The 25,206-nt window shown below is 36.9% G+C and overlaps 1 protein-coding gene across 8 annotated transcripts in view; it reads left to right on the forward strand.

Annotated features, from left to right (window-relative positions):
- The first annotated feature begins 559 nt into the window (after positions 1 to 559).
- med1 (mediator complex subunit 1) overlaps positions 560 to 25,206 on the forward strand; it is a 633,161-nt gene continuing 608,514 nt past the window's right edge. For 5 of the 8 annotated variants that reach the window (XR_007927076.1, XR_007927078.1, XR_007927079.1 and 2 more), the window contains exon 1: positions 562 to 899. Coding sequence is in view for 4 of the 8 variants with exons in the window: in XM_051877089.1 (XP_051733049.1) it covers positions 806 to 899 (94 nt within the window). In the remaining 4 variants the exon portion in view is untranslated. Of the gene's footprint in view, positions 900 to 23,711; positions 23,843 to 25,206 lie in introns of all 8 variants that reach the window. The other 3 variants (XM_051877055.1, XM_051877103.1, XM_051877048.1) reach the window with 3 other exon arrangements.

The raw sequence follows: 25,206 nt of genomic DNA on the forward strand, positions 1-25,206 counted from the left end.
TCAACTGTCTACACCGACAGATGATCTGGGGTTCTTTTCTTAATGCCTATTTTGTTTGCTGGGATGTAGCGCAGGCAAACAATCGAACGCAGAACTTTTATAACGATCAACCAATGGTGGCATAAAGACCGCCTTCTGATGCTTGATTGACACCCTCTCATTAGCATGTTGAGCTGAGGAAAAATACGGAACTACATTAAAAAATTAATAAACGTTTGAAAAAAAAAAAAAAAAAAAATCAACTTTAAGTTTAGCATTTAGCATTTTTTTTTTTAAATTTCCCCGAACATTCGTTTTATTGAGTTAATTATCTCCTTGCACATTTAATTATTTATTTATGCAGGAATGTGTGGATTTATATATTTATTTATGTATTTATTTGCACATTTATTAATTTTGTGGATTTATTTATTTCCTTATTTATTTATTTATTGTTTTTGCAGGTTTCGTCCTCCATACCCTTCTGCTACACACTCAAAAGAATGTACTTTTTCTTCACAAAATCAGTACATATACTTTTAGGGCATAGTATAAATAGGCGAATTGGGACGCAGCACAAGTAGGTGGCGATATGCAGACAGGATGCAATGCGCCAAAAAAACAGAAGAAGAAGATGACGTCAGCGCATTCTTGATCCATTAAATCTCCATTGTTGTACAGTTTTTCACGTCACTTGATGTTATTTGTTCACGGTATATTTTAACTGGGGCTGAACTATTTTAATACAACGGGATCCTGATGTATTGTTGAGAGCGTCTTTCTGCTTTACTGGTATTGGGTCAACTCTCGTGTGCGAGTTCTGAAGATGGCGGCGATGCTAAGTAGCAGCCCGGGCGCAGACTCATCCCACAGCGGCACAGCCGCGGGCTCCGAGCGGCTCCGAGCTGAAGATGGATCTGGTACAGCACACATTTCCCTATTTACTTAAAACACTTGTTTTATCCGCGTAGACCACTATAAATTATGCGTTAGAAACACAATTCTGCAGAGTAGGGTGTCAAAAGTACCGTGGTAGTTCCATGTTGTAGACAAGGATCATGGTACCGTTAATGCCATAGTATTATTTGAATCACTGTGTTATGTCATTAAGATGTCATATTATATGAATATAGAAATCATTAATTACAATTTAGTATTATGTGGTTAACATGTGATACTATTACTGTACCATATGGTATGTTAATGGTATACAAACTTTTTTGCTTGCATCATGTGCATTTCAAATCGGCAGATTATTTGGACATTATTGGTTGTTCCAAGTCAGCAGCATTCGTAGGCATCATATGTTTCAAGTCAGCAACATTCTGTGGGTTCATAGACATGTTCTGAAGCAGCACAATTTTAGACATCATTGACCTATTGTCTCCTACGGAGATTAACAATCGTTTTACAATCGATACAATCGATGATCCTACCACCTGAGATCTTTTTAAACGGCTGTAATTTACCAATGGTAGACCAGGAAGACAGAAAATGTCTTTGAGCTGATTTAACACTAGATGAGTTAAATGACACTAAGGCCCGGTTTCACAGACAGGGCTTATTTTAAGTCAGTACTAGGCCTTAGTTTAGTTAGGATAGTTAAGTAGCTTTTATAAACGTGCCGTAGAAAAAAAGATTACTGGTGTGTATCATGAGACAAAACAATGACTGACAAATTTTAAGATATGTCAGTGCAAGTTACTTTCAGTTAAAACAGCTCAAACATGCATTTTAGTCTTGGACTAGGGTCCCAGCTAACATCAGACCAGCGGGCCACTGGCGGCCCAATGGTGGCAAAGTGGGCGGCCCACCAGCGGACGCCGCCGGCGGTGCACTGGCGTTTTGCTCATCGTTATTCCAGCGGACCACCGGCGGCAGCCGCCACTTTTCCGACGGTGGTCCGCTATCGAGCCGCTGGTTTATAATAAAGGTTTTCTGGCGGCCCGCAGTCGGTCCACGGTTTATAATCGGTTCCTTATATTAACCACTGTCCTTCCACACTATAATGAATCAATGTACACCACTCTCAATAGCAGTTGCAAATTTATTTTTAAATACATTTTCAATGAACAGATCAAATAAATACATACATTTATTCATTTATCAGATGTTTTTATCCAACGTGACTATTAGTCAAGTAAATTAGGAGCATTAAATTCACATTTATTTCTAAATTAACCTTGGTTTTACCACAGCATTTGCAGTAAAAACAACAAAATGAACTATGGTTTTACTACAGTTATGGTTTATCTATTATTGTTGTTGTAAAACCATAACTACAAAACACATGGTTTCAAAGCCTATGGTTACTAGTCATGATAACCATAATTTTACTCTAGTATTACTGCAATATTACAATAGTAGAACCATGGTTTGAAGAAAAAAAAAACAAAAAAAAAACATAGTTGCTACAGTTAAAATAGTCAACGTGACTACAGTGGTTCGATCTTCATGTTATAAAGCGACGAGAATATTTTTGAACCACTGTAGTCACGTTGACTATTTTAACCATGCTTTCAACTACCTTTCTGGATGTCAAAAGGTGCAGTGATGTTGCTGCCTATGTGTGGATCAGATACCCTCGGATTTCATCAGAAATATCTTAATTTGTGTTCTGAAGATGAACGAAGGTCTTACGGTTGTGGAACGACATGAGAGTGAGTAATTAATGACAAATGTAATTTTGGAGTGAACTAACCCTTTAACGGAAAGCATATCTTAAAATATGTCAGTGTCATTGTTTTGTGTCAAGATGCACAACAGTAATGTTTTTTTATTTTTTCTAAAGCATGTTTAAAAAAGCTACTTAAATGTCCTAATTTAACTAAGACCTAATCTTGACTTAATCTAAGCCCTGTCTGTGAAACTGGAACTAATGATTACAATATAAGGACAATATCTGTTAGTTTTGTATGTCCATCTATAGTTTCCATCATCTGAAGTCTTCACAAGTGAGGCTGGATCCAAACTTGAGCTGCCATAATCTCTAGTAACCTTGCTGGGCATCCTGAGATAGAAACAGCAACAGGAGAAAGATTAGCTAACTACCTCCTTTAATGGACTTTGATATGATGATTTGCTGCTCAAGAAACATTTCTGATTATTATCAATGCTGAAAACAGTTGTACTGATTAATATTGTTGTGGAAACTGTTTAAACCCATTTTTATTTATTTATTTTTTTTCCCATAGGATTTGTTGATCCCAAACCTATAAACTGTAGTGTACTCTAATGGAGTTAATAAGATTTTTTTTTATTTTTTTTTTAAGAAATTCATATTTTTATTCAGCAAGGATGCATTAAATTGATCAAAAGTGAGAGTAATTATTTCTGTTTCAAAAAAAATTTCTTTTTAAACTTTCTATTCATCAAAGAATCCTGGAAAAAAAAAAAAAAAAAAAAAAAGTGAAGCAGCACAACTGTTTTCAACATTGATAATAATCAGAAATGTTTCTTGACCATCAAATCATCATATTAGAATGATTTCTGAAGGATCATGTGACACTGAAGACGGGAGTAATGATGCTGAAAATTCAGCTTTGATCACAGGAATAAATTACACTTTACTATATATTCACAATAAAAAGTATTTTAAATTGTAATATTTCAGAATATTACTGTTTTTACTGTGTGTTGATCCAATGAATGCAGCCTTTATGTGCAGAAGAGACTTTTGTTAAAAACATTAAAAATCTTATTGACCCCACACTTTTGAACATTAGTGTATGTTTAAGAGGGTTTACTTACTAGTCATGTGGTCCAACAGGAACTTTTTTATCTGCTCCAACTCTGCTGTGGTGCAAGGCATCAGCAGGGAAGTATCTAGGAACATAAACAATTTGTCACAGAGCCAACAATATTATTATACAATGCCAGGTTTATTAAAAGAAAAGAAGCTAAAGGCAGAAAAAGAAGAATATACAGAAAATAACAGAATTTATGTTTTTAGGTTTATTTATTAAATATTGCTCATACAGTGTAATTTACATTTGGATGTCAAAGCCTTCTTAAAACAAATTAAATAAATAAAAAATGTAAATTTGAGAAAATAAAAAAGAAGAAAATAACAGATGCATGGTATAGGTGAAAAATATTGTTGGAAAAAAAATGGATATGGAGTTATTTGGTGAGTTTCCTCAGCTCACCTGTGTCAAAGATCAAAACGCTTTTGAAAACTTGTGCTTCATTTAAGTCACGTCACCGATTAATAGTAGGCTACACTTACGTTTATAAATTAGCCAGCTTCTAATCACCCATTGACAGCAAAACCTTTACAAAACTATCAAAACCTCTCATCTACAAATAAAGATGTGATTAAAAGCCTAAACTATCATAAACAAATCAAATGATAGAGTTAGCCTACCTCTTCTGAAAACAGGATGCTAACGGAGTTTTTCAAAGACACTAAACTGTTTCTTTAAAGTAAATATTCAACATAAGTGTGTCAATTACATGTTAGAGAAGTGACAAGAACAGTTGTGTTTTAGCGACTAAACTCACCTGAAAGAAGTGAAAACAACAGCGAGAGACTGCTGTTTTTTGCTGCTTGTCAGTTGTTGTTTCTCCGTTTCCATGACAACTCTGCACCGCTCCAGTGTTTGAAAGCGGTTCGAATGATCAATGCGCGCACACGCATTAAAACACGTCACAGTCATGCAGCATTCACATAAATAAACATCTAGAATTAAAACATTACACAAAAAATCTCATTAATATTAAATCATGAATTTAAAACTCATTTTGTAGTTTTATGACCCGATCATAGGAGCAAAATACCACCCCAGCATGTGTTAGTGGGACAATTATGGCACTTTTATAACTTAATAATTGTATAACTTAAACTTTTATAACTTAATTATTTATTGTTGTTTTTACAAACATTCAACCACGTTATTTTATTTGAAAGCGTGCTCTTAGGCAGTTTTTTATACCAAGCTTTTGATATAGATATTAAGTCAGTCTCAATATTTTTTATTCAGTGCTTTCAGATTCTTTTTAACTGCAAAGATAATATAAAATAAATACACACTTATCAAAAAAAGATGTCCTGTAAGTGCTCAGTAGAAACTGGACAGACTATCGGCTTGCCACTGTGGTGGCCCAGCAGCGGCAAACCGCTGGTGGCGTGCCACCCAAAAAACGCTGGCAGACCGACGGCATTTTCAGATTGGTCGGCTTGCCGATGGTGTGCCGACGGTGGTCCGACTGTCTAGCCGCTGACTTTGTGCCGCCCAAAAAACGCTGGCGTTTATTTTCAACCATAAAAAAATGTTCTAAAAGTGGAAATAACCTGCCTAACGAGTGTTTAATAACTTTAAAAGTATTTATTGGGCAGGGTTAGCAGCATGTTCTCTTTCGGTAGCCACTAGAGGGCAAAATAAGACAGGGAATCAATTAAAGAATGCAATAGTTATGTTGACCTACTGTTACAAGTTGGTGCTCCAAAATCCCAGAGGGTTATCATTGGAATTTGCATTCATTCCAGGCTAACATTGAGGTTAAATTTATTAGCCAATAGCCCATAGTAAATAAAACAATTTACAGTGCAAATAGCTGTATATCAGGGGTGTCAAACTTACGGCCCGTTGTCCAATCTGATTTGAACTATAATAAAACATAGAGATGCTCTAGTCCAGGGGCCAAAACCTTTTTAAGCGTTTCTTATTCCGGGCTTGCAAACAAACTGCTTTGTAATAATTTCCCAAAATTTCATTTGTGTATTTACGAAGTCTGTAAACAAGACTTTAACACAGGCACACGCTGAACACGGACATAAAGAGGAGAACAGACGCGCCAGCAGAGAAAGTACTGCACCATGCACAAGCTCACTGTTCACGAAATATAGGAAGAATAATATAAATATTACAGTGGGATTGATATGAATGTATCTCTGAAGGGAACTGTCTTCAGAAAGGTTTTGATGGCTTTTCCTCTTATCTCCGTATAAAGTAGTAGTATTAGCCTATATTTATCGAAAAGCGCTGCTTTGTGTATAGCGGTAACCATGGAAACACTGTATCACTGCTGATTTTGTTTTGTTATGTAGCATAATTTCACAAAGCTAAAGTCAGACCAGACCTAGTTTTTGCTGTTAATCTTGAAATTATTCAATAATTTAAATTAAAAACAACTGCTCATGCTCATGTGCATAACATCTTTGTTGGGATTATGATAAAAATGCAGTGTGTTTGCCTCTAATATCAAAGAGCTATACATATTTTTTTTTGTTTAATACGGTGACCGGGAGGGGACATGTTCGGTTCACTTAGTTTTGTCGTGGCCACGTGGGAACGTGATAATATGTCAAGATATTAATTCGTGGGAACGTGATAATAAGTCGTGGCCACGAGATCGTTTTGTCGAGGTAACGACATCCTTATGTCGTGGCCACGCGATGTAAAGTCGTGGCCTTGAGATCATATGGTACGGAAGCCCTAAACGGCCATGGATTATTATTTTTTTTTTTCTATCTTGTTTTGTCGTGATCACGACTTAATTTTCTCGTGATCTCGAGATAACAAAGTTGTTTTCTCGTGATCACGACTTAATTTTCTCGTGATCTTGAGATAACAAAGTTGTTTTCTCGTCATCACGACATAAAAGTTCTTTTTACAGTGATTGATTCTGAAACACACTGTACCCGGATTCTACTGTTGCTATAGTAACGAACACAACTTTCACACGCATCTGATCGACGGATAAATCATGCGCACTTATATCTTGTGGATATTTCAGCAAAATGTTTACTTCACTTAATAATAAAGTTTACAATAAATAAATACATATAGGCTAATCAATCACTGTTCAATAAATGTACGCTAAACATTTGTGTAATTAACATGTTTAATGATCAACAGAGCATTCAACATCTCAAGCGCAGCTAGAGTGCCTTCAGAAAGATGCCAGATTATTCTATAATTCTAAAAATTATTAGATTAAATATTTATTTTCCTCATTCGTTTGAAATAAAATTATATTACATAATGTGTTTGTTATTTTTATTCGTCATGTAGGATAGGCTGTGATATCATTAAACTGTCTTCCTCCAGCTTCCATTAAAAAGAGGTGCAATAGGCCTACTCCAGATTTCCAAAAAACAAAACTTTAATCCAGTTGATATAGACTAAAACAATCTTGGGATGCTGTTTGAGAAAAGTGTTTATGTATGTGTGTTGTTTCCAACAAAGAAATGTAGAAAATACAATAGGTTACATATATCACTGAATTAAATGACATAGGCTATAAATCATATTTCTTATCAATATACATTGAGTGAGTGAGGTAAACGAACACTGAAACTGCGATGATTAAAATGGCGTCTTAAAGATACACAATAAGGTGCAAACAGAATACTATACATTGACAACAAAATTAGTTTTAATAAGCAATAACTTCAGTATCACACAGAACTACTGCGGTCGTGAAACTGTGGTGAGTCATGCACTAGTCAGAACGATAACAGATACACTTTCAAGCAAAATAATCATATTCAAGCATTTAACAGTTAAGTTAATTACTTAACGCACACAATACTGCACAAAATAAAGCGATCACGAAGACTCTCTCTGTCCGAAACTCGTACAATCTGGGCCAATATGAACTAATACAGTAAAGCGGATATTTACCGCACATCATCAGTTAAATTTGGTATATACTGACACCTGTTGGCACATTTGTGTAATTTAGAGCAGAGATTAAGTCGCGATCACGAGAAAACAACTTTTTTTATCTCAAGATCACGAGAAAATAAGTCGTGATCACGACAAAACAAGATAGAAAAAAATAAAATAAAATTCCTGGCCGTTTAGGGCTTCCATAATATGGTGAGGGAACGATATATTTTTCTCGTGGCCACGACTTCATTATATTGAGGGAATGACATCTATTTCTCATGGCCACGAGTTAAATGTGTAAACAACCTGCGCTACCATAGCAACCTGGAATTATCAGATATGGATAAGATTATAATAATATTTATTTTTAATTAAGAAAAAGCGCGGAATTAAGAAATGATTATATTAACATACCTATTGTGTTGTGTGCGATGCTTACAGCAGCATTCAAATGAAGTTTATCAATAAATATTAGAATATGCCGTGTATATTTTTATCACATCCAACAGTCTTTTAAATCCACTCACTGATTGTTAATTTTTTATTTCATATTTTTATATTATTTAATTATTATTAGGCTATCATTATTGTTTTTTGGGGTTTTTTTTATTCATTGTTATGTAGCCCTATTTGCTTTATTTTCCCCTTCATTTCTTGTATCCTTTCTGTAGGCCTATATTATGTTAGCTGTATTTTGTAAATACTTTAAATGCCAGATCATGCAAATATGTGACTTTATGACTGTATTGACTGTAGCCGTGAAGATAGGCTAAATGAGCGTCTGTTATCATTTGTAGCCCCTCGTGCCCGTGACAGCATTTGAATGAAGTTCGAATAATTTATTATTAATTGGTTATATGTTAAAAGAATATTTAAGCTAAAAAAAAAAAAAAAATCCATTCACTGATATAGCCTAGACAAAAGCTTAATTTTGTTCATCATTTTATTCATTTTATTTAGGTTTAATATGCATATTAATAATAATAATAATAATAATAATAATTATTATAATAATAATAAAGACACAATCAGATTAAAAGGCTGTGAGAGATGGATAAATGTTTTCTTCAAGGCCTTTATTAATGTTCTTACATTCTTTTATCATTAAATGAAGTTTATCAAATTGATGATAAACTTCATTTGAATGCTATAGTGGCAACATCGCGCGCAATAGGCTATTTATAGCTTATTACATTGCGCGCGATGTTGACTATATAGACAGCATTCAAATATATTAATATAATAATTTCTTAATTCCGCCCTTATTTTATCATTCTTAATTAAAATCCATATCTGATAATTCCAGGTTGCTATGGTAGCGCAGGTTGTTTACACATGTAACTCGTGGCCACGAGAAATAGATGTTGTTACCTCGACAAAACGATCTCGTGGCCACGACTTATCACATTCCCACGAATTAATATCTTGACATATTATCACGTTCCCATGAGTTTATATGTCGTGGCCACGACAAAACTAAGTGAACCGAACATGTCCCCTCCCGGTCACCGTATTAAACAAAAAAATATGTATAGCTCTTTGATATTAGAGGCAAACACACTGCATTTTTATCATAATCCCAACAAAGATGTTATGCACATGAGCATGAGCAGTTGTTTTTAATTTAAATTATTGAATAATTTCAAGATTAACAGCAAAAACTAGGTCTGGTCTGACTTTAGCTTTGTGAAATTATGCTACATAACAAAACAAAATCAGCAGTGATACAGCGTTTCCATGGTTACCGCTATACACAAAGCAGCGCTTTTCGATAAATATAGGCTAATACTACTACTTTATACGGAGATAAGAGGAAAAGCCATCAAAACTTTTCTGAAGACAGTTCCCTTCAGAGATACATTCATATTAATCCCACTGTAATATTTATATTATTCTTCCTATATTTCGTGAACAGTGAGCTTGTGCATGGTGCAGTATTTTCTCTGCTGGCACGTCTGTTCTCCTCTTTGTGTCCGTGTTCAGCGTGTGCCTGTGTTAAAGTCTTGTTTACAGACTTCGTAAATACACAAATGAAATTTTGGGAAATTATTACAAAACAGTTTGTTTGCAAGCCCGGAATAAAAAAACGCTTAAAAAGGTTTTTGGCCCCTGGACTAGAGCATCTCTATGTTTTATTATAGTTCAAATCAGATTGGACAACGGGCCGTAAGTTTGACACCCCTGATATACAGCTATTTGCACTGTAAATTGTTTTATTTACTATGGGCTATTGGCTAATAAATTTAACCTCAATGTTAGCCTGGAATGAATGCAAATTCCAATGATAACCCTCTGGGATTTTGGAGCACCAACTTGTAACAGTAGGTCAACATAACTATTGCATTCTTTAATTGATTCCATGTCTTATTCTGCTCTCTAGTGGCTAATATCGAAAGAGAACATGCTGCTAACCCTGCCCAATAAATACTTTTAAAGTTATTAAACACTCGTTAGGCAGGTTATTTCCACTTTTAGAACGTCTGTGAAACCGGGGGTATAAAATCACTTAAAGGGTTAGTTCACCCAAAAATGAAAATTACCCCATGATTTACTCACCCTCAAGCCATCCTAGGTGTATGACTTCATTCTTTCAGATGAATACAATTGGAGTTACATTAAATAATGTCCTGGCTCTCCTAAGCTTTATAATGGCAGTAAATAGAGGATGAGATTTTGAAGCCCAAAATAGTGAAACCATCCATCATAAAAGATAACCACACGGCTCCGTGAGTTAATAAAGGCCTTCTGAAGCGAAGCGTTGCATTTGTGTAAGAAAAATATCCATATTTAAAGCTTTAAAAACTAAAATAATTAGCTTCCGACAGACGGCCATACGCATCGATTTACGGCGAAAAAGTGAACTCTGAGAATTTTAAAGAGAAATGTCAGAAGATTTTGATATAAGCGAAGAGTAGTGTAAGATTGTTGCACAGCCCTATTTGTTTGAACAGCGAGAGGCGTTAAAGCTTATGTTAATCTTACATTGCGTAAGGAGTTATTCTTTTGGCGCAAGTTGACGTGTACGGCTGTCTGCCGGAAGCCAGTTATTTAAAGTGTCATGATATTATATATATATATATATAATATATATATGAGCACGGAGAAAAATGACAACAAACTCCCAAGCATATGGGAGAAATGCGGAAATATATTTAAAAGGGCTAATAATATTTTCATTACCTTTACGAGCACAACAGTCTCATTATAAACGACACATAGTTTAACACAGAAAGAATAAAGATATAGTTACTTTTTTGTCCATTCTTCTTTGAATTTTGGTCTAAACCATTGTCTTTTGTGTATCAGAATAATCGTGTCATCGCGTTCAGATACACCACTGTATCAGTGTCCAGTTTGCAAGTATTTCATTTGAAGAAGACATGATGAAATATGTGTGCATGCACCGTGCTGGTTCATGTTTGGTGCAGGAGAGTGTGTGAAATACGTCTATAAAAACTTTAAATACACATACTTTATTCTGTATATGATCTACAATCCACGTGGCGAGAGTTGTTAAACTCATCGCGGAGCTCCGCGCTGAAACCGATCATATGTGTGCTTCGCGTGTATATCCTAACAATCGTTAGTTTTCATGTGCTCATATTCAAACTCCAGTTCTGACCGCATCGTGGGCAAAATACAAACAAAACCCGCCACATTTGAAAGAAAATTGATACTGTAAACATACTGTACAAGACATGAGACGTGTGACAGCTAGCTAGGTGTGTGACAGTGAGGAAATGGCTAGCATCAATTACTTTGGAAGCCTAGGTAGCGTGGACTTCGCCGATTATATTAAGAAATTAACTCTCAGTAATGGTAAGACATTACTTTTCTGCCCCCTAGTTGCACGCGCATCTCTGTGATGACGTTGCACTGAAACCCATCTATTGTAAAAAAGACCAAAAATCTGCGCACATACACTTTCAAACGCGCAAACCTATAGACTAAACACGTAAATGAACAGCAAGAATGCATTAAAGGTCTTCGGTTTTCAGTAGGAAAGGTGTCATTTAAGCGGCCCCTAAGTTAATAATTAACAATTTTTTTTTACAACGGAAAACACCTACTTTAGCTTGATAATAACATTTTCTTAGAGCTGCTGTAAAGCCAAAACAATCTCTGTCAATTAATTTTCCTATTATCACTGTGAAGCTGCTTTGAAACAATTGTGAAAATCGCTATATAAATGAAGATGTCTTGACTTGACTAATGGCAGCAAACGTTACCAAACGAGTATGAGCTCCATCCACATCCATCCATCATAAACATATTCTACACAGCTCCATGGGGTTAATAAAGGCCTTCTGAAGTGAAGTGATGCGTTTGTGTAAAAAAAAAAAAAAAAAAAAAAAAAAAAAATCCCCGGAATGACCCTTTTGTATCTTGAATAAAGATTAATTATATTTCATTTAAACAGTAAAGACTATGCAGTGTTACTTTACATTTGATTTATTCAATGTCTGTACCTGAAAACTGTTAGACTAACCTGGAAAAGCACTGTTAATTTCATTTGTGTCTTTGTTCTATTGTATTTATCTATGTTTGTATGTAATTTTATTATTTTCTATGCAGATTCACTCCCTAACAAAATCACTCCAATCATTCTAGAATTATTAATTCTTTCCAAATTAAGCTATTAAATTCACCTAGTGAATAGTGATACTGTTTTCATATCGCAATATATATCAAAAAATATTGAAAAATATTGCAATGTCAGTTTTTTTTTTTTTTTTTTTTCAAAATCGTGCAGCCCTAAATCCGCCCAAATTATCCAAATGATAATTTGGTGATCGCTTTACTATGGGACATGGTTGACCCTCGGGTTCTGAATGGCTGTAATAAAATAAATTTTTAATTCACGTTGAGTGGCCATGATTATTTGCCAGCATGGATAAGTTAAAAGCCGTCATGGAAGTTTGCAGCGCAAAATCTGAATGAATGGATATAAACCGGAAAATAATGGTAATTTTCATTTGTCATTTTAGTAACATAGTAAGATTTCATTTATTTGAAGGAATTAATGAGATGGAGAGAGATTGTGAGTGTGAATTACCTGCGTGGGTCTGTATGTAATGGTGAAGCTTGTTAGTTTATTTACAAAAACAGCCACATTATCACCTCATTGCTGAGAAATAGCCTATAATGTAGCTTTCAGTAGCTGTTTAAGTAAGCTGTTGTATTGTAAAAATTCATGGGGCAGAGGTGGAGAAAAACTGTTTCTATGCTCCTAAATGTTTCAGATATCTGGATGAACTCACGCCTCTTTTGGACTCGTTTATTTAACAGTTGTGATAAAACTTCCCGATGTTATCGACATCGCTATTTTTGATACTGCCATTGTATGCGGTTGCGAGATCTGAAAATGTGAAATAACTCATATTAAGCAGCTGCCATTCTAGCCATTAGCATCTGCTTTAGTGTTTTATTTTGTGTGAAACATGACAGGTGTACGGTGTACATATTAGCACATCGGGCTGTGTATTGCCAAGAATCTGTTCGGTATGTCAAAAAAAAGAAAAAGAAAATAAGAACAAATAATCAAACAGCACAAATAAATTCAGTAAAACAAAGATACAAATAAATAAAGCTTTTCAGGTTTTTCATGTATCCAGTTTTAACATCCAGAAATTGAATAAAGTAGCTAATAAAATGTAAAACAACGTTGCACATAATCTTCACTGTATAAATTAAAGATCAATTATTATGAATTATTAAGCTACTATTCAGTCATGAGCAATGAGTGATTTCCTTGTCTTTTGTTGTTTGATTAACATCACTTTCAGACAGCAGGAATGCAAGGGCTGCTGTCTCTTTAAGACATAATACACGGATCAGTACACTGATATGCGTTCTTTCTCGAGTGTATAAGTTCACTTAAGACATAACCTACAGTGCTTGCTAGGATACTCGCCAAGACGGGCATGTTGACATAATTTTGTGTGAATTTGACCGTTCAAGCACAAGACTTGAAAGAGACCTCAATATTTGCGCGCTGTACACGGGCTTCCGCGTACGCGCTTCGGATGAGTGCACAAATCTTCTCACAGCGCGCGCGTAAGTTCTCTTTCGCGGCTTGCACTCGAATGTTTAAATTGGCAAGGCTTAAATGAGTTTAGTTTAAACGCAGATAGCAACGTGTGCTGTTCAGGTCTCACTTGCGCTCGCGCGCTATCAACACGTAAATGACTGGTCATATAGAGCATACGGCACTTTAGGCGAAGCCAGAATGCGTATCCATCGACAGAAACATACATTAGCCTAACTCTGTTTGTCTGTTTTATTTATTTTCGTCGTCAGATGGAGATGAACCGCGGTGCAAGTGCGTGCCGAACCGAGTGTGCTGAACAGTACGGTTCGATTTTTTTTTTTTTTTTTATACCGAGAATCGTTTCACCCCTAAGTTATATCACTAATCGCTATTTTGTGCAATCTAAGGGAAAATAGTAAAGTGACTGCAGTATTCTTTAGGTGTTTTAAAGGTTCATAGTTTTTAATTTTTAAACTATTTAACAACTAGTGCATAGTCCATTTCATGAATGTCTGTTTTATATTTAATACTGTAGCTGCTTGCTTTAAAGCCGTCTATTGTATGTGCTATTTAAATAAACGTGCCTTCACTGAAGTGCTGAACAGAGCTGGTGCAAACATATCCACATCGCTATGATCAGATGCTTTCTTTCTGCTGTCACCACTGTCATTTTAGTTGTGTGTTTATTTTGTTACTGAGAGGAAAACGTGCAGTACATACTATATATTCTGTCGAACGTCTCTCTCAGCAGCGCGGATGCCGTCGGGTTATTAAGTGAGCTCTCAGATTCAATGCGTTTCCCGAGTTTTGGATTATAACATGGCCTATTTTGCGAACAACTGACTCTTGTCGATCTCCTTAGTGGTTTCTTTATAGTTAAAGCCAAAATGAGTCCACACTTCAGCTCTGTATACCGCGGGAGCGGAATAATTCTATCGTGTTGTGAGCTGGGTTTGCTAATGCTAACGCTAGCTATGCACTTTGCGCTTCTCCGGCTACACGTCAGTTTACGTTCTGAGATAACGCTGACATCTAGCGGTTGGGTTTTATACAGTATGTGGTTTAAACCGAACACAAACCCACGAATACTGGATGTAAATAAATATCGTTACAGTGTTTTTGAGAATCGATAAAACATATCGCCAAACATAATATCGCGATATTCACGTGTATCGATATTTTCTTACACCCCTATCAGTCATACAACGAAAAGGCGTCATGCCTCAGACTAAAAGGCTTCAGTCACTGGACAAACTGGCATCGCGCCTCAGACTGAAAGGCTTCAGGTCTCAGGAAAAATGTCAGGTTTCAGGTCTCGTACAATTAGGCATCAGACGAAACTATCTCAAAACAAAAGGCATCAGACGAAAAGGCATTGGATGAAATGGGCTCAGACAAAAAGACATCAGACTAGAAGGCATCAGTGTTTTGTTTTTTTTTGTTTTTTTTTTTTTTTTTTTTGGGCTATGATTTTTTTGTATAACTTTCTATAGGCTTTTATCCCATCATAATGCAATCCTTCAGTTATCTTTTTCTTTCTCCCCCCTTTTTATATTTATCTGTAGCTATTCCCAAATTGATGTAAGGTGTGTGTGTGTGCGTGCATGTTAATTATGTCAAATCTATCTATTGATGGTATTCATGTAGGCTAAATGTAATCCCTTAGCAATGTTCTTTATGTTATTGTGTATATACATGTGCTGGTCATATAATTAGAATATCATCAAAAAGTTGATTTATTTCACTAATTCCATTCGAAATGTGAAACTTGTATATTCATTCATTACACACAGACTGATATATTTCAAATGTTTATTTCTTTTAATTTTGATGATTATAACTGACAACTAAGGAAAATCCCAAATTCAGTATCTCAGAAAATTAGAATATTACTTAAGATCAATACAAAGAAAGGATTTTTTAGAAATCTTGGCCAACTGAAAAATACGAACATGAAAAGTATGAGCATGTACAGCACTCAATACTTAGTTGGGGCTCCTTTTGCCTGAATTACTGCAGCAATGCGGCGTGGCATGGATTTGATCAGTCTGTGGCACTGCTCAGGTGTTATAAGAGCCCAGGTTGCTCTGATAGTGGCCTTCAGCTCTTCTGCATTGTTGGGTCTGGCATATCGCATCTTCCTCTTCACAATACCCCATAGATTTTCTATGAGGTTAAGGTCAGGCGAGTTTGCTGGCCAATTAAGAACTGGGATACTATGGTCCTTAAACCAGGTACTGGTAGCTTTGGCACGGTGTGCAGGTGCCAAGTCCTGTTGGAAAATGAAATCTGCATCTCCATAAAGTTGGTCAGCAGCAGGAAGCATGAAGTGCTCTAAAACTTCCTGGTATATGGCTGCGTTGACCTTGGACCTCAGAAAACACAGTGGACCAACACCAGCAGATGACATGGCACCCCAAACCATCACTGACTGTGGAAACTTTACACTGGACCTCAAGCAACGTGGATTGTGTGCCTCTCCTCTCTTCCTCCAGACTCTGGGACCCTGATTTCCAAAGGAAATGCTAAATTTACTTTCATCAGAGAACATAACTTTGCAGTCAGCAGCAGTCCAGTCCTTTTTGTCTTTAGCCCAGGCGAGACGCTTCTGACGCTGTCTGTTGTTCAAGAGTGGCTTGACACAAGGAATGCGACAGCTGAAACCCATGTCTTGCATATGTCTGTGCGTAGTGGATCTTGAAGCACTGACTCCAGCTGCAGTCCACTCTTTGTGAATCTCCCCCACATTTTTGAATGGGTTTTGTTTCACAATCCTCTCCAGGGTGCGGTTATCCCTATTGCTTGTACACTTTTTTTTCTACCACATCTTTTCCTTCCCTTCGCCTCTCTATTAACTCCCTCGGGTCGGCGGTCACGCCGGCGATACCACCTCAGTTTTTTTCTTACCAGTGTGAAAGAGACTCAAAATACTCCGTCAATGTTGCACAAATAATTAAGAGCTATACACCATTAAAATTTGTGGAATATCTTCTTTTATTTGCGTACACTCAGAGTAAAAACAAAATGATGTGCTTTTTGCAAAATAAAGAAAACTAACATGATGCGTGATCTCTCAACTCCCTCTGAACGAAGTTTCATCTGATAGTTCTCAGAAAGTGAACTGTAACTTAGTGAATACTAATGACACACAAATGAGACTTATGTCTAAAAAAAACGTTGAAATGTCAGGTTTTAAATCGTGTAAGTCAAATCGAAAACAAATATTCTGTGTTTATGTAATCTGTATGAAAAGAGACACATGTCAGAAGTCCGTGATTCAGCTCATTATCCGCTAATGCGGCCACGCCCACGGAGCGAGCGCTATTCAGACGCAAATTCTGAGGCAATACATGTATATATCATCTCAGTCGTGCAATTATTGTCTTGAAAAGTGTTTATCTGGATGTTAAAGCCATGGTTAGCGATCTCTGGAAGACATGCCGTTAGTTCCTGAATGTCCTGTTCTTCTTTAGAGTAATTTGTGGACTAAATGTGTACAGAGTGCCTTCCGGCTGCAAGTATGAATTGAAAACAGTATCCAGCGCTCACAGTGATGACAATAAATATTGAATAAATATTACTCCTCTGTAGAGAAAATTGACATAAACATATGAGAATCCATCAATATTTCTCCAAATGTGCATGCTTTTAAGCTAAAAGACTATATGAAATGCCATAGAGGTAACATGAATGTTCAGACGCTTTGCATCACAGAAATACATTATATTTTAAAGTATATAATAGAATACCATTATTTTAAATTGTAATAATATTTTACAGTATTGCTGTTTTTTCTGTATGTTTGATATACACCATGATGAGCTTGAGACATGATCACAGAGGGTTTTTTCACAGCCTACCTGACTGAAAGGCCTCATTAATATGCAGCTCATTTGAGGTTCTTTATGCGATTCTTTTGTCTTCTCAGGTGTAAATCACCCATTATTCATGATGATTCACGCCTCCATGCATACTGTGTTTCTTGACAAAAAGTGTCTTACAAAAACTAAATCAATATATTGTTATAAATGAACGAGTATGCAGGATAATTTTTACATCATTTTGAAGCAAAAACTCTAGTCTACAACCTCCAATACCCAGAAGTCTTGTGAACACAGATTTAATATATATTTTTTGGCTTTATTTCAATGACTTAAGTTTTTTGTTTTTTCAATAACCACGCATAAACGTTATTCCTTCAAAAACACAAACATGTACATACATGTTCCTCACATATTATGGTAGCCTAGTTTGTGCTGAATACAGTGTAATGACACTTTTTCCATTAATATGTTTATGAACAACTGAAAAAAGCACAAATGTCAGGGCATGTCAAAACTTCTCCAGGCCCCGAAAATCCTCAGACCCCAGAGGGTTAATGTTCTTGGACACAGAGCTCTGTGAACAGCCAGCCTCTTTTGCAATGACCTTTTGTGTCTTGCCCTCCTTGTGCAAGGTGTCAATGGTCGTCTTTTGGACAACTGTCAAGTCAGCAGTCTTCCCCATGATTGTGTAGCCTACAGAACTAGACTGAGAGACCATTTAAAGGCCTTTGCAGGTGTTTTGAGTTAATTAGCTGATTAGAGTGTGGCACCAGGTGTCTTCAATATTGAACTTTTTCACAATATTCTAATTTTCTGAGATACTGAATTTGGGATTTTCCTTAGTTGTCAGTTATAATCATCAAAATTAAAAGAAATAAACATTTGAAATATATCAGTCTGTGTGTAATGAATGAATATGATATACAAGTTTCACTTTTTGAATGGAATTAGTGAAATAAATCAACTTTTTGATGATATTCTAATTATATGACCAGCACCTGTGTGTGTGTGTGTGTGTGTGTGTGTGTGTATTTATATATATATATATATATATATAACTATATTGACAAAAGTTTTGGGACGTCTACCCTTACGTGCACATGAACTTTAATGACATCCCATTCTTAGTCCGTAGGGTTTAATATGGAGATGGCCCACCCTTTGCAGCTATAACAGCCTCAAGTCTTCTGGGAAGGCTTTCCACAAGGCTTAGGAGTGTGTTTATGGGAATTTTTGACCATTCTTCTAGAAGCGCATTTGTGAGGTCAGTAGGGCTGGTCCGAATGCCATTTTTTGAGCTTCAAAGCTTCGGTAGTAATCCACAACGAATATTCGAAGCTTCGGAAGGAGGGGGCTGAACATATTCATCTCTCTAATAAAGGCAGTGTAACAATGGTGTGGCCCCTTTAAGAGCTGTGCACTCCCGGTTGAAATGTCGATCTGCATTGTATGTGCGACTCGCATGTATGCGGGGTATTTCTGTTTTTCTGTTTCTCATTTAAAGTTATTTTCTTTATTAACGCTGTGGACGGCATAACATTTGCGACGGACAGTTACACGAGTTGCATGGGGAATAAAGCGCCAGTTGTGAAATGTCAATCGCCTCCGTGAAGTCTGTCTGGTAACTCAAGCTAAGTGAGCTATCATACACAAAGTGTTTGCTCCATACACAATGCGTTACTGCAGGAATCTCTGTGTCTGTCTGTCTGTTTACATTTTGATTATGTCGAGAACCGTTCATCCAATCGACTTTACACGTGGCGGGTGTGTTGCTGCGGACCCAAGGGAGTGCAGTGTCGCATTTAGTGCAATATGGACACGCGACACGTTCAGAATTAATAAACTTTTAATAAACTACAGAACAGCGAAATAAACTAGCTGAAAGCGGCGCGCCTCATGTGGGCAGGGCTTATAAGTTCCGAGAACGGACACTGCACTAGTGATACAAAACACAGGTCTGTTAAGAGCAAAACTTTTAATAAAGTAGCCTAACATTTTTCTGATAAACAAATCACTCCCAAATCAGAAATTAGCACAGCAATTACTGACACAGTAACGGGTAGGTTATTTAAATAAAAGAAGAATGAAAAATAAATAAACCAACTGAACACGCCATCCCAGTAAAATCTCACGTTTGAGTTTTAACAAGCTCCTACATTTCGCAGTAGGTCCATTTAGATTGATAATAACGGGTAAAAAGGCTAATACATTTTGTTTCTATTATTCTATTTTCCACAGTGTCAAAGCAACGCAGCTTAACCCAAAATCTCATGCAGTTGTGCGCTTCCGACAGAGAATACACCAGTTGCAGGGAACACATTAGTAGGCTAAGAAGAATCAAATATATTTTAGTAGCCTATAACAAGGTTGGGTTCCTTCAACTGTCCATCCTATTAAAAATGGCTAGGCTATATATGATAATTGTAAAAAAGAGTATTGTATTTCGCCAGATTATTTTCTCTGCAAAATTTTGGCAGTTTTTGCCATTTCCACATGTTCTACTTTAACGAACTCCTCCTAGAGCTTTAATCAGATCAACATCATATTTGGTCAGTCTAATCTAAAGGCCTTTGAGACATTAAATTGTGAAGATCTAGAGTTTTCGAGGGCGTGTCCGTGGCGGCCTGGCAAACTTCAATGTTTCGGCATGAAACAGGAAGTTGTTGTAACTCGGGCATACAATGTCCGATCTGTCTAAAACTTCACATGTTTTATTAGAGTCCTGTCCTGAATACATCTACATGGCAATATTCAGTTACAGTCATAGCGCCACCTGTGGGTAACAGGAAATGACATTTTACACTGTGATTAACTCCTCATTTTGATTTAACCAGATCAACATCATATTTGGTCAGTCTAATTTTTCTAATACAATTGGGTGTTTGAAACATTTTTGTCTCAGTCATTTTTTTCTTTTTTCTTTCTTGTGGAACGAGCGTTTTCCTCATTTTGGTGTACTGTCCATTTGGAGTGTTACAATCTAAAGGCCTTAATCATGTTAAATTGCAAAGATCTTGAATTTTTGCTGAAGGGCCGTGGCGGCCTGACAAAGTCTGGTGTTTCGCCATGAACGAGGAAGCTGTTGTAAGTCAGGCATACAATGTCCGATCTGCCCCAAACTTCACATGTGTGATAAGAATCCTGGCCTAAAGACATCTATATGCCAATATTCAGTTAGTCATAGCGCCACCTGCTGGCAACAGGAAATGGCATGCCATTTCGCTTGAAGCTTTTAAAGTAACGTCGCAATTTAACGTTGCAAAGGCCTTTAGATTAGACTGACCAAATATGACATTGATCTGATTAAAGCTCTAGGAGGAGTTCATTAAACCACAACGTCTGGAAATGGCAAAAAATGGCAAGTTAATTCAAAATATACATTAATGCGTTCATAAAATACCTAATTTTAGCACAAAATTCAAAATGGCCGACAGTCAAAATGGCCGATATGGGAAAATTGGATATCATTCGACTCGGCATGATGCCCCGAATCCAACAAGACCAAATTTAAAATTACCCATTTTTCATATCTCCGGACCAGTAGGTGGTGCTACGCCGAAATGCTGCATGTTGCCTCAGGTCATGCTTGTGATGACTTGTACCAAGTTTGGTCTGTATACGATAAAGCGTTGCGGAGATACAGCCTTAGGTCTATTTTTCACAAGCGCTACGTTAAATTCGTTCGCGTGTTTTTCGAAAACGGTTTGAGAAATCAACTTGAATTCCATAACTTTTTGTTGAGTTTCGTAATGGTATACCAATGCATTCATATAATAGAATATTTTATATCATAATACTGTATTGCAGTTAATGTAAATTTCGTGTTTTGTTAAATTATAGAGCCACCAAGAGGCACAATCCCACCAATTTTTTTGTGTCCTCATGGTGACCCCATACATGTGTGTATCAAATTTGGTGCAAATATCTCGTTTCGTTTTGGAGTTATAGACATTTACATGTTAGAGATCATAAAAAATGACCCATGGACGACTTTGTTTAGATTTTTTTTTTTTTGCCACTTCCTATCAAAATTTTGACATTTGGGCTGTGACATTTAGTTAACCAGGTTAGGTTCCGTGTTTCCTATGCTGGTTTCATCTCGATCGGACTAACGGTTTTAAAGATATTCGCAATCGTTTTTTAAGCGCTAAATCACCAAGTCGCACAAACCGTAAGTCGGACTCGGCAAGGATTCAGGAGTCTACGGCGCTGGTCCGAAACTTCTCAGGCTCCTTCAGGGCATTGTGCTGATGACCCATACCGAGTTTCATAAAGATACGCTAATGCATTCATAAAATACAGCATTTTAGCACAAAATTCAAAATGGCCAACGGCTAAAATGGCCGATATGGGAAAATTGGATATCATTCGACTCGGCATGATGCCCCAAATCCAACGAGACCAAATTTATGATTTTCGGACAAATCCATCAGAAGTTATAAGCAAAAATATCAAATTTTTCATATCTCTAGGTGGTGCTGCGCCGAAACGCTGCATGTTTCCTCAGGTCATGCTTGTGATGACATGTACCAAGTTTGGTCTGAATACGATAAAGCATTGCGGAGATACAGCCTTATGTCTAATTTCGCAAGCGCTACGTAAAATTCGTTTGCGTGTTTTTCGAAAACGGTTTGAGAAATCGACTTGAATTCCATAACTTTTTGTCAGCATGGTCTGAAGATGGTCTGGTTCAATTTTCGTGAAAATCGGAGTAACGGCCTAGGAGGAGTTCGAAAAAGTAGGTTTTTGAGAAAATTCAAAATGGCGGAAAAATTTTCATGACGGAAAATGACATCATAGGGTGCAATCGATTCGTCTTGACCTAAGGAATCAGAGGAAAAAAAATGTGTTTCTAGCCCTTACGGTTCAAAAGTTATTAGCATAAACAGAAGTGCAACTTTGGACAGGATTGAGTTAGAGACTCCAAATTTGCTATGGACACAGTTCAGACTGTCCTCTGTCAGTGTGCCAAATTTCACAACTTTTTAGCATACGGTTCTATGAGCTGCTATAGACTTCCAGAACAGAAGAAGAAGAAGAAGAAAAAAAAAGAAATCTAACGATTACAATAGGTGCCTCCGCACCTTCGGTGCTTGGCCCCTAAATATAGCAGCAAGCAGCAATTACGGGGCCAAGCACAAATAAGGCACAACCAGCCAGCCAACACAGCTGTGAGCATCAGACCAAGTGCATCAGTGAGCAATTAAATACCTATTAAAGGTCCCATGACATGCTACTTTTTGGATGCTTTTATATAGGCCTAAGTGGTCCCTAGTACTGTATCTGAAGCCTTTTTCCCGAAATTCAGCCGAGGTGCAGAATTTCAGCCACTATGAGACAGTCCCACAATGAGCTTTCCTCAGGACGTGCCGTTTCTGGGTCTGTAGCTTTAAATGCTAATGAGGAGGAGAGAGGCGGGGCAAGGTGGAGGGTGGGTGTGGTCTTAACCAGCTTGCAGCCACTGTACCATGCGCTAATGTTGACAGTGGATGTATCGCAATGGCTCATAGACCCACAGTCGTTCAAGTGTTTCAGTTCGACCCAGAATCCGATCCGGATGGAGAAGCACCGGATGAAGAAGTTGCAACTCAGCGGCTACAGCAGGACGTCTCAGAGTGGTTAGTTTAAAATGAATTATCATTAAATGTTAATTTAAAATGTATTATCATGTAGCTAATGCTAGCCTAAACAAACGAGCTTGATTAAAAAAAAATAAATAAAAAAAAACTCATTTTAGAAGACGATTTCAGACGGCACTTAGAGGCTTTTGCATCTGAAGTCTTCAATTACATCAAGCTTTGCAATCTGTAAATGTGGATATCACGTGCACCATAACGCCAACAGCAGAACGGTTATCCAAACAAAAAAAAAGAAATATACAATACTCGCATTACAGTGTGTGTATTGACACACATACTTGATGCTATCTACCTTTACATTAGCGACAGTAACTGGGCTGTTAGCGGCAGAGCTAATGTTACAGCTACATTCTAAGGATAACAAGCTAGGTAACCATATACAGTAAAGCAAAAGAATTGTATAGTGTTACTTGACTGACTTGTCTGAGGTTTGTAGCTGCGCCAAGAAGAGTTGGTACTGATCCAGACTTTATTTTCAGACGTTCAGAAAGGCCAGCACTGTATTGGCCCAAGTTGAGGAAACAGTCGTCCGTAAAATGTTTGGCGCAGACATACAAAACTTTGGGAAGTTGTGTCGGCGCATTGTTTTGGAAAATAAAATTAACCCACTGTTTCTTTATAGGCTCGGATGAAGGAACTGAAAACAGACTCCGGTGTTCATCTGTACATCCAAACACTGAGCAACTGCCATGCTTCGCTCGTTTACAAGCCATGATGTCCCGAGGAAAAAAAAAAATCGCGCCCCCTCGCACGGTAGTAGCTTATTTTCTCATGGGCGGGCAAAGCAGAGAAAGGGGAGGTAACCTTTCACCTTATGACGACATATGGGGAAAATTCCAGATTGGGTTGTCTGAGCTTTCATTTTCTCAAACGTGAAGCAAAACACCCAGGGCTCGGTTTACACCCATCGCCTTTTCTAGCCACTGGGCGACCATAAGCAGGCTAGGGGAACTCATTTAATGTTAAAAAAATCTCATAAAGTGAAATTTTCATGCCATGGGACCTTTTAAGATCATTTTAGGCAAAAGAGCTGAAAAATCACAAATACAGTCAATAATAAAGATTTACTGGTTTATCACTTTTGACCAATAGGTGGCATTGTGATTAAATTAATGAGGTATGGTCAGAGTGAGGTGACAATGACACTCGCAAAGTTTGGTGTCAATATTTGAAAGCATTGCAGAGATATAGCCTCAAAAGTCATCTTGGCATCAGGCCTCTAATTTGTTGCTGTGGTAAATGAATACAATTTCGTCTATCAACACAAAATCCATAACATTTTGTCAGCATGGTCTGAAGATGATACGATTCGAATTTATTGAAAAGGTTTTTAAGGAAAATCAAAATGACTAACAGGAACTTTGGCTGACTATGGCAAAATTGGCATCAATGTTCTCAGCATGACCCACGGAATCTAATAAGATCAGTCTCATTACAATAGGCCACATTTATATAAAGCTGTTAGCATTTTTTAAAAATTTCATTAAAAATTTGACCACAAGGAGTTGCTCTCTCAAAACCTATTGTGTACCTTCAGAGCATGATGCCGATGCCACATCCTGAGTTTCGTAATGGTACATCCTGAGTTTCGTAATGGTACATCAATGCATTCGTATAATATAGCATTTTTTTATCATAATACTGTATTGTAGTTAATGTAAATTTCATGTTTTGTTCAATTATAGTGCCACCAAGAGGCACAATCCCACCAATTTTTTTTATGTGTCCTCATGGTGACCCCATACATGTGTGTATCAAATTTGGTGCAAATATCTCATTTTGTTTTGGAGTTATAGACATTTACATGTAAGAGATCATAAAAAATGACCCATGGACGACTTTGTTTTGATTTTTGTGCCACTTCCTATCAAAATTTTGACATTTGGGCTGTGAGAATAAGTTACCCAGCTTAGGTTTCGTGTTTCCTACGCTGGTTTCGTCTTGATCGGACTAACGGTTTCAAAGATATTCGCAATCGTTTTTTAAGCGCTAAATCACCACGCCGCACAAACCGTAAGTCGAAACCTAGCATGTTTGGTATCGTTGGACTTGGCAAGGATTCAGGAGTCGAAAGATATTAAAATAAGTCAATCACATCAAAAGTTATAAGCATATGA

Source organism: Ctenopharyngodon idella, chromosome 2 (assembly GCF_019924925.1).
Source record: "Ctenopharyngodon idella isolate HZGC_01 chromosome 2, HZGC01, whole genome shotgun sequence".
Classification (NCBI taxonomy): Eukaryota; Metazoa; Chordata; class Actinopteri; order Cypriniformes; family Xenocyprididae; genus Ctenopharyngodon; species Ctenopharyngodon idella.